Source organism: Terrapene carolina, unplaced genomic scaffold (genome assembly GCF_002925995.2).
Source record: "Terrapene carolina triunguis isolate 2854851 unplaced genomic scaffold, T_m_triunguis-2.0 Scaffold93, whole genome shotgun sequence".
In the NCBI taxonomy this organism is placed as follows: Eukaryota; Metazoa; Chordata; order Testudines; family Emydidae; genus Terrapene; species Terrapene triunguis.
The window spans coordinates 8,504,773-8,515,444 of record NW_020664444.1 but is presented as its reverse complement, the minus strand read 5'-3'; the positions used below and the strand labels follow the sequence as shown (position 1 = coordinate 8,515,444).

The 10,672-nt window shown below is 47.5% G+C and overlaps 1 protein-coding gene across 1 annotated transcript in view; it reads left to right on the top strand.

The window, feature by feature from the left end:
• LOC112110304 (myosin-16) overlaps positions 1 to 10,672 on the top strand; it is a 47,952-nt gene that overhangs the window by 32,804 nt on the left and 4,476 nt on the right. The window contains exons 32-38 of the mRNA XM_026650582.1: positions 1,239 to 1,435; positions 2,573 to 2,705; positions 4,882 to 5,098; positions 6,398 to 6,534; positions 6,688 to 6,791; positions 7,654 to 7,846; positions 9,054 to 9,257. Of these exons, the coding sequence (XP_026506367.1) occupies positions 1,239 to 1,435; positions 2,573 to 2,705; positions 4,882 to 5,098; positions 6,398 to 6,534; positions 6,688 to 6,791; positions 7,654 to 7,846; positions 9,054 to 9,257 (1,185 nt within the window). The remainder of the gene's footprint in view (positions 1 to 1,238; positions 1,436 to 2,572; positions 2,706 to 4,881; positions 5,099 to 6,397; positions 6,535 to 6,687; positions 6,792 to 7,653; positions 7,847 to 9,053; positions 9,258 to 10,672) is intronic.

The following is a 10,672-nucleotide window of genomic DNA, read 5'->3' as shown; positions in this document are numbered from 1 at the left end:
TTTACCTGCCGCGTCCGCAGGTTCGGCCGATCGCGGCTCCCACTGGCTGCGGTTTGCTGCTCCAGGCCAATGGGGGCTGCAGGAAGCGATGCAGGCCGAGGGATGTGCTGGCCGCCCTTCCTGCACCCCCCATTGGCCTGGAGCGGCGAACCGCGGCCACTGGGAGCCGCGATCGGCCGAACCTGCGGACGCGGGAGGTAAACAAACCAGCCTGGCCCGCCAGGGGCTTTCCCTGAACTAGCGGCAGCCCTAGTTTGAGACCACTGACTGTTTTTATAGCCCCGCAGCCCAAGCCCCATCAGCCTGAGCCAGTGATCCAGGCCAGCTGTGCTGCAGGTGCTTTATCACAGTGTAGACAAACCCTCAGAGGTCTTACTTGAGTCAGTGGAAGAACTGAGAATAGAACACGGTTCTCCTGACTCCCTCTCCTATGCCCCAACTACTGGATCTCACTGCAGACAACTCCAGTTGAGTTACAGTTGGAACAAATTAGCCTGAAAACTATGGCAATATTTCAAGTACCTCCTCTGCCCTGGAGGCACTCAGCATATTCCGCAGGCAGGCTCCGTTTACTTGGTGCATTGCTCTACTGGTGTATTAGTACATCTCAGTCACGGCAGACGCTGTTTCTCGGCTTAGAATGAGCACAGAATGGGTTTTCCATGGTAAATCAAGTGAAACACCACGCCAAAGCATTGAGAATGGTGCAAGGCCAAATTCTGCTCTCCGTTATATGAGTGCATGTGCAACTCATTCACGGCAAAGCAGTAACACCTATGTACGGAGAGTGGAAACTAGCCCCGTGACTGTGAATGTATTTGTATTTCTGGCCTGAAATGTTTCTAACAGGCTCAGAACTGAGTTGTTCCATCTGAGCACCGAAAGGCCAGGAAGTTACTCCAGTGCCTTCATTAACATAAGAACAGCCATTGTGCGTCAGACCAAGGGTCCATCTAGCCCAGTATCCTGTCTGCCAACAGTAGCCAATGCCAGGTGCCCCAGAGGGAATGAACAGAGGCAAGTGATCCATCCCCCTGTCGTCCACTGCCAGCTTCAGGCAAACAGAGGCTAAGGACGCCCAGAGCATGAGGTTGCCTCCCTGTCCATCCTGGCTAATAGCCATTGATGGACCTATCCTCCAGGAATTTATCTAGTTCTTTTTTGAACCCTGTTATAGTTTTGGCCTTACTTTGTGCTCCCAAAGGACAAGTAACTCATGGTGGTTTTGGTATCTCTAGTCCCGTAGCACCGCTGTCGTGAGCCTGGCCAACACAAAACATGATCTGGACCTGATAAAAGAGCAGCTGGAGGAAGAGCAAGAGGGCAAAGCCGAGCTGCAACGCCTGGTCTCCAAACTCAACACCGAAGTCACGACATGGAGGACCAAATACGAGACGGATGCCATTCAAAGAACTGAAGAGCTGGAAGAGACCAAGTGAGCATTCGGCTTTCAAGGCGCCGGAGAGGGGATGGGGGTAGCCAGGGCCAGTATTCAGGTTGGCTGTGGAGCGAGTCAGAGTTTAGGGCTGTGAGCTTGTGGGGATCCACTTGAAAAAGCTAAAGAGGAAGCGAGAGCATCCCGGTCAGGAGGAGAAAGAGGGAATGTTGCCTGTAATAATAAATAAGGGATGCTGAGAGCTAAATCCCCATTGCTGCCTGGTATCAAACACAGCAGACACATTCCTAATAAAGGGCCAGGTTCAGATACCCCTACTCGCACCTGAGCGGTACTTTACTCCTCAGTCAGCCCTCGTGGAGTCAATAGCACTATCACGGGGAAAGGGGCTACCAAACCGGAGTAAGGCACTCCGCCCCGGGGAACTAAGAGCTTATCGAAGCTGCACAGGCTAAAAGCGGAGCCCCCTTGGCCGTGGTCCGTCTGGAAAGAGCACTGTGAGAATCCATGCCACCACGAGGAGAGTTCTTAGCCTGAAAGCCCCGGTTTACATCTCTTGACTCAGATTGAATAGGTCTGGTTCACTTTAGATTTGATGGACCGGGCATTGGCTGAGGGGGAAAAGGGGACAATTTACCTTTCCCCTCTTTGCAGTCCTACTCCTTGAGACCCCTATGTGCCAGGCCAAGGAGAGCTCAGTGCCAGCAAACCACCCAAGAGCAGAGGTCTGAACGGTGGCCCCGACCACTCCTTCCAGTAGAAGAGACGAGCATGTTGCACACTGTTAGAGGTGCTGCTGGGTCCCTTCTCTGGCATATACCCCGCAGCAACTCTGGACGTGTTCTCGCCGCATCAGCAGCAAAACCTTGGAAGAGTCCTGCTGGTGCGGAGCCCTTCCGCGCAGACTCAGCCCAGCCTTTATTTGCAAAGCCGAATGGCAGGCACCGTGAAATGTGCCGGATTGAAATTTAACGCTGCAAAACCAATAAACTAAGCGGTGCACATGCCATTCACAGATAGGACAGTACCATTCTCAGTCAGGCTTCTGCAGACCTCCTGACCTTGGTAGGTCCCTCTGAAGGCTAAAACAGTGAACGTATCTGAGGAGGGGACAGATGGGCAAGCCTCTCTCCCTCCGCTTTCTTCAGCTTACGCTTTAAAACCTTCCACCCTCAGGAGAAAGCTGGCTGCTAGGCTCCAGGTGGCAGAGGAGACAGCCGAAGCTGCCCAAGCTCGGGCCGCCAGCATGGAGAAAACCAAGCAGAGGCTTCAGATAGAAGTGGAAGACCTCACTCTTGACCTGGAAAAGGTAAGGGACCTGATGATGCAAAGATGGATTCCTGCCAACATATGCCTGAACAAAACATCCCAGGAAACCCTAGAACCTGATTTAAAGCCCATTGAAGTCCCTCTGTCAATTTCCATGGACTTTGGGCCAGGCCCCTCATTCACATGATTTTTATGGTCTCTACTGAGTTTATTAAAGTAAAGACAAAATCTTGCATTACCAGCAGTAGCAAGGCACTAGACGTATCCCACTGTGTGAAAGCCCAGAGCACGGGTCGGCAACCTTTCAAAAGTGGTGTGCCGAGTCTTCATTTATTCACTCTAATTTAAGGTTTCGCGTGCCAGTCATACATTTTAACGTTTTTAGAAGGTCTCTTTCTACAAGTCTATAATATAGAACTAAACTATTGTTGTCTCTAAAGTAAATAAGGTTTTTAAAATGTTTAAGAAGCTTCATTTAAAATTCAATTAAAATGCAGAGCCCCCCGGACCGGTGGCCAGGACCTGGGCAGTGTGAGTGCCACTGAAAATCAGCTCGCATGCCGCCTTTGGCACGCTTGCTATAGGTTGCCTACCCCTGGCCCAGAGGATAGTCACAGACATTCCATATGGACATACAACATGTTCCTTTCAGTCAGGCTAATTAACCAGCTTCCAGTAGCAGCAAAAGCAAGAGTCCATCTGGCCAGACAGCCCATCCTAGCTGCAGCACCAGGTATCCCTCTCCGCAGCCTGTGTCTACAATGACATCGTCCTTCGCATTTGCCAGTGTTGGACTGCCACTGTTTGCAGCAACGGTGGGAATGCTAGTGTGGACTGGCCACTGGTGTTTTAATCATCATGTCATCTAGCCCTGCAGTGAAAACACTCGTGACTGGTGCTGCCGGTTTATGCTAGCGTTTCCACCTTTGCTACCACTAGTCTAGATGCACCAATAACAGTGCAATGGTGGGAAATGGGAATAAAAATGCTAGTTAAATCAGGACTACGGGGTGCTCCAAAGCCCAAGAAACTAAATGGGAGTTTTTCCAATGACTGCAATGGGCTTTGGATTAGGCCGTAGGAGCAGACAACCCTACCTCACTGTGTTACATCCATGGACGGTGGGTGACTTGCCGGCTCGGGAAGGCTAGCCCCTCCCGCCCTCCTTCCCCTGATGGAGCCCAGAGTGCCCCCCCCGCCCGTGGCTACCAGCCCGCCCCCCCCAGCATGCTGGGCAGGCGGCGTGTGGCTCCCCCAACCCCACGCCGCCAGCCCACCCCTCCAGCACAGGGCGGGCAGCCCCAGCAGCCTTCCCCCCCCACCCCAGCACTGGGTAGTGCAGCCCCAGCACTTGGGGGGGCCCCCTAACGCTGGGTGACCCCAGCCACCCCAAGTCCCAGCCTGCTTCCTGCAACCCTTCAGGACTGGCCTGGAGACTCCACGAATTAAAGATTAATCTTTAATTAAAAAATGTCATGTGATTAAATCTCCAAGAATACGTCCAACCAAAATTGGCAACCCTATTTCCTGGAGAGGAGCAGCCAGCCTGCCTGGGCTGGGGCCAAGAGGGAAGGGCAAGCCTAGCCTTCTGGGCGGAGCATGGGCGGGGCCACGCTGGGCTGTTTGGGGAGGCACAGCCTCCCTCAGCCTACGATATGCACTGCCCATGGTTACATCCCTGGGGCAAAGGGGTGTTTTGCTATCATTTCCCTCTAATGAAGCTCGGCTTTGGGTAGTAAGAATGCAAGGCGTATTCATGATTAAAAGCCATAAAGCTCCAGGAAAGAGAAATACCCTGTTATCCCTTCCCTTTTATGGTGATTCAGTTTAACACAATCTAAAATTGCCTTGGATAGCATCTTGTAGGCAACTGAAGCCAAAATGCTTTCGAAAGAGCCACAGTAGTCGACCACAAGAATTCCTACCAGCGCATCTGTACGCGATATGTCTGAAATGGGAAACATTTGCTCCCCTATAACCGCAGAATGGAGGGAGGCCATCACACTGAAAGCAACTTGGTGGTCTTGCCAAATTCCTAGCAGCAGGGAAAGAAAGCCAAGCAAATATTTTAATCATCCATTCAGAATGACTAAGAGGAACTCTGCCAGTCACTAGAGCTGCTGCCAATTTAACCGTGACTAGCTGGCAGGACATGCACAGAAGTGATGTGTAAAGAAAAACTTGTCTGCCGTGAATGCTTGGCTTTCTGCTTGCAGGCCAATGCTGCTTGTGCTGCCCTGGACAAGAAGCAAAGGGCCTTTGATAAGATGCTGGCGGAGTGGCAGCAGAAATGCGAAGAGCTGCAGGTGGAGCTGGACAATTCCCAGAAGGATTGCCGCATCTACATGACGGAAAACTTCAAGCTCAAAACTGCCTATGAGGAAGCCCTAGAGCATCTGGAATCTGTTAAGAAGGAAAACAAGACCCTCCAGGGTAAGCACTGATTCCATGTAAAAACAACCTCCACACATCCCCAAAGCCCCCGATTTACACAGAATGATGGGCTGTAGCTTCTCCCAGCTGATACTCATGTTCTCTTTGTGCATGTATTTCTGATGACATTCCAAATGATGGGCCAAATTCTGCTCTTGGGGTGAAATTCACCAACTCACTGAGACCTCCCCACGCACAAACACAAAGTAAATTGTGAAAGTAACGTAGATAAATGTATAGTGCCGGGGGGGGGGGGGGGGGGACAAGAGGGGCTCAGGAGACAGGAAGATTGTGCTGCGGGTCAGTTGCCTCTTGGTGGCCACTGGTCTAAAGTAGGGGCCATGACCCCTGTGCATCCCTTGGGTGGGGGGTTATCATCACGAGAACCAGATAATAGGGGGAATGATGGACTAGTGGTTAAAGCAATCAACTAGGATACATGAGGCTTGGATTCCATTCCCAGCTCTGCCATGGAGTTTTCTGTGATCTTGAGCCAGTCACTTAATCTCTCTTTGCTTCGGTTTCCCCGTCTGTAAAATGGGGCAAATGACACTGACCTTCCTGCCAGGGGTATTGTGAGGATAACTCCATGAATATTTGGGAGGAGTTATGACCCTCTGGCAGTGTGGCCCACAGAAAATAAATAATGATGGACTCAGTGGCACAGCCCTGATACTCCCTGCCCCCTCCATCCTTTGCTCCAGCCTACAGTGGCTGGCACAGAGTCCAGACCGCGTGAAGTCTTGTTTTCACTTAGGAAGAGCAACCATTTGAGAGGAGGGAGGAAGAAGCAGAGAGAGATTGTGGAGAATTTCTGATGGCTTAATAGGTTTCTCTTTTCCATCTCCCTGAACACAGGCTGCCAACAGGCCTCATTTGGAAATCCAGAGTAACATTTAGAAATGAAAGCAAAGGCCAACTGATTGGAAGTAGAGTCATAGAAATGTAGGGCTGGAAGGGACCTTGAGAGGTCATCTAGTCCAGTCCTGGGTGCTGAGACAGGACAAAGTACACCTAGACCATCCCTGACAGATATTTGTTTAGCCTGTTCTTAAAAGTCTCCAATGATGGAGATTCCACAACCTCCTTGGGTAACAGATTCCAATACTTAATTATCCTTATAGTGAGAAAGTTTTTCCTACTATCTAACTGAAATCTCCCTTGCTGCAGATTGTTGATCGCTTGACTGGAACTATCTCAAGCCATTTTCTTTCAAAGGATCAGTACGGGTGGCACTTGTTAAAAGTTCCCAGTCCTGGAATACACCCATCCCATGAAATCTCCATTTTTCTTCCTCAGAGGAGATTAAGGATCTGATTGACCAGTTGGGTGAGGGAGGAAGGAGTGTACATGAGCTACAGAAGATAAAGAAGAAGCTGGAGGTTGAGAAGGATGAACTGCAGATGGCGCTAGAGGAAGCAGAGTCTTCCCTGGAGGTAATAATTGTATCCAGTTCTGACAATTACACACATGAGGGGGACACATCAGACTAGTACATAACCTGGTGGCCATATTCCAGCAGATAAATTATACAGATTTTACCTCTTAAAAACCATTCAGTCACACCTCTATTGTATGTTTGCTGGCAGGTTGAAGAAAGCAAACTGATCCGTATTCAGCTTGAACTAGCTCAGGTGAAGGCTGACATTGACAGAAGAATCCATGAGAAGGAAGAGGAATTTGAAGCTACAAGGTATGGAATATTTAAGTGCTCAAAGATACACCCTCAGAGCTTTTTGACTCAATATGCAGTGAGGAGGTGTAAGGTCCCACTATGAATATTCTTTCATTCAATGAAAGAAGCCCACATTTGCTTGGGTGATCTGTTGGATTTGACCTGATCTAGTGGCTGTATTACCAAGGGATCTTGTGTTAACATTAAGAAGCAGGTGACTGTAGGAGATTCTGGGTCAAATCCAGCTCTCTGTTACAGCTGTGTGGTGTCACCGAAGTCCAAGATGTTGCGCTGCATAACTAAGAACAAAATCTGGCTCATAATACATTTCTTAGTTACCATCAGAACAGACTGCTGCTTCAGAACTTACGCCAGTCTCTATTAGAGTAGGATGAGACCTAATATGGGAGGCAGATTATCCCACAGCCAGGGTTATTACACCTTCCTCTGAGGCTTATGCTGTTGGCTAGTGTCGTAGAGAGAATATTGGACTAGATGGACCTTGGCTCTGAGCCAGCCTAGTAATCCTTAGACTTCTAATGTTCACAAAAGACAATATTTTTTATATCTCAGGGAAACGTGATAAACCATAATTATCACGTTAAACTCTCAGGATTATTTCCAGTGTTTAGCTACCTCATTGGAGAAGTGTTGGTCCATTTCAAATCTATACTTATTAGTATGAAGTACTCTAAGAAGGAAAGTGTTTGGGATCAGTGTGGCTGCTGGGATCAAGAATCCCATTTTCAGAGAGTTTCTGAAATGATCCCTTTTTATTATTTCATGAACAATCCCTTGGTTTTACCCACCTAAAGCCAAAGGCTGGACTGCACTCAAGTGTAACAGAATGATCCAACTTGTGCTTCATTGGAATCCGCAGGAAAAATCATCAGCGTGCAATTGAGTCTCTGCAGTCAAGTCTGGAGATGGAGGCTAAGGGGCGTGCTGAAGCGCTCAGGCTCAAGAAGAAGATGGAGACGGATCTGAATGAAATGGAAATCCAGCTGGATCACGCCAACAGGAACAACAGTGAGCTTGTCAAGACACTGAAAAAACTGCAGCAGCAGATCAAGGTAAACTGGAGAGGAGGAAGTCGGACCCTGAAGGGAAAACTCTATCCAGTTACATCTTTTTACATATAATAACTCTAGGCAGTGGAATATACAGCCTTGTTTAGAGAGACTCTGTCAGGTCACATTTGCCCCCAAATTCAGGTTTTGTAAGCAAAGGATGTAAATCAGGAGTAACTTCATCCAAATCAATGGGGTACAACTGTTGTGAGAGAAAAACCAGGCGCACGGGCTTTTACAAAACCTCAGACCAGCAGAAATATTTCCATGCAATTAAAAAAAATTGCAATGAAAACGGTTTTGTTTTTAATAGACAGTGCCCTGCAGTGTTTGCAAACCAAACAGTGCTTCATCACTCCAGTGCACCTGAACCTGAAAGTGAAATTGACTAGAAATCAACTGAAGTGAAAAGTGAAACTTACCAGTCTGTTTTCTTTGTCCAAGCTCAGAGAACTGCAAAAAGGATACAAACAGCATAAAAAGGGCAATCCAAATTTAGATTAAAAAAATAAAAAACCTTTAAAGGCCAGATCCTCAGCTGGTGTAAACTGGTGTCACCGCAGCTGAGGATGTGACTCTAATAACCTAGTCCGGGGTCCTCAAACTTCATTGCACCGCGACCCCCTTCTGACAAGAAAAATTACTACATGATCCCAGGAGGGGGGCCTGAAGCCTGAGCCCATCCAAGCCCCACCCCCCCCCGGGTGGGGGACCAAGATCGAAGCCCAAGGGCTTCAGTCCCAGGCAAGGGGCCTGTAATCTGAGCACCAGTGCCCTCGGGCTTCAGCTTCAGCCCCAGGTAGTGGGGCTCGAGCTTCGGCTTTGGCCCCAGCAAGTCTAAGCCAGCCCTGGAGACTCCATTAAAATGGGGGCGCGACCTACTTTGGGGTCTCAACCCACAGTTTGAGAACCACTGACCTAAGGTGGTGTAACAGCATTGAAAAGTACATTTGTTTTCGTTTTTTAAATATGTGGGCCTTATTTTGCTCTTTGACACTGATGCAAATCAGGACTAACTCCACTGAAGTCAAAGAAGTTGCACTGGTGTAAAGCAGGCATAAGTGACATCAGAATCAGACATCATGATTTTTAACTGGACAATGTCCCTTTAAAAAATAGGAGAAAAGCAAAGGAGATGGGTGGGCTGTCTTGTACTTCACAGCTTCCTCTGCATGCTTCTTAATCATACTGATCCCTCTTTTGCCTTCAGGATCTTCAGATTCAGATGGATGAAGATGCTCGCCAGCACGAGGAACTCCGGGAACAGTACAACCTCCAGGAACGCCGCCTCAGCCTGACACAGACAGAGCTGGAAGAAATGCGCGCTGGGCTGGAGGGCAGCGAGCGCTCTCGCAAACTCCTGGAGCAGGAGCTGATAGAGATCACTGAGAGGCACAACGAAATCAATGTCCAGGTGAAAACAAATACCCACACTCTTGATACAGGGTCGTTGTACTGTTTGCTCCGCTGCTGGCATTAAAATGCTGTCGTGCTTGATGAGAATGTACTGCACTGTAAAGAAAATGTTATGAAAGAATAAATAAAAATCCGATTGATTTTATTAGAGCCAAATATAGCAGCAAAACTCCCAGTGACTTCAGTGACAGCCTGAGTAAGGATTGCAGGATTCGACCCATAAAGAATTAAATATGATATTACTCCTTATGGGGAAAGTCCTATAGAATTTACGATGAACTCTACCAAGAGGGTTGTATGGATATTACACTAAGGATGGGATATTCGAAAATGCTCAGCGTTGGCCCAAGTCTATGATCCATTGACGCCAGTGGGGGCAGAGTTAGGACAATGCTGAGTGCTTTTGAAAATGCCACTCTAAAAATCTATAGGGTGAAATGCTGGCTCCACTGAAGTCAATGTGAATTTTGCCATCGGCTTCACTGGTGTCAGGATTTTACCCCTAGAATTTAATGAAGAGTGAGATCCATTTGACTGAAATTTTAAACCATCCTACAGAATGCAAAGACAATGATGACCTATAGGATTCTGTGCGCTGGTTTCAAAATTCTAGAGATGGTTTATCATTATTTATTACATTCTCTAGGCCTTTTTCCATAAAGGATGGACTAAATGTGCAAAGGATTTCCAAAGAAGGGGAAGGTCTACAAGATAAACTGCTGGAAAGGACTAATAATAGAGAGAAGCATTTGCATACTGAGATGATGATGGGACTTTGTTCATCTAAACAGATGTAAATGCCACTTTTTATCAGAGACATAAAAAATATAACAAATACATTTACTTGTAACTGATGCTCAAAGGCTAAATTTTCGGCAGCTAAACTGCTGTATTTATGTCTCAGAGTCTTCCTGATGCTTGCTTGTTATACAGAACTAATATTGCACAGTGCTTGCATTGTACTCTACAGCAGGGGTAGGCAATTATTTTTTTGTCAAGGTCCAAATTTTTTGGTCAAGGTATAATCAAGGTTTAGACTCCAGAGAAAATAATACAAAATAACAGTAACAATAATAATAAAAAGATTTCAGGGACCATTCAAAAGTGTCTGGTGGTCCGGATTTGGCCCGTGGTCTGCCTATTGACTACCCCTGCTCTACAGTATTGTGGTACATAGACTTGATGCTGTTGTACTGAAGATCTTGAAAGTCTATACAATGCATTTGTTTGGTTATTTAGTAATGTTTCTAGGTATAATTGTCTTAGCATTTGGGCTCCTTACAAAAAATCTTAAACTATACACATTGGCAAACATTGTGATTAGATGTAGGATTTTCAGATTTCCCATGAGGCAAAAGATACACGTAGGCTGTAAGTTCTTTGCACAGCAATTCTGTGTGTGTGTGTGTGTGT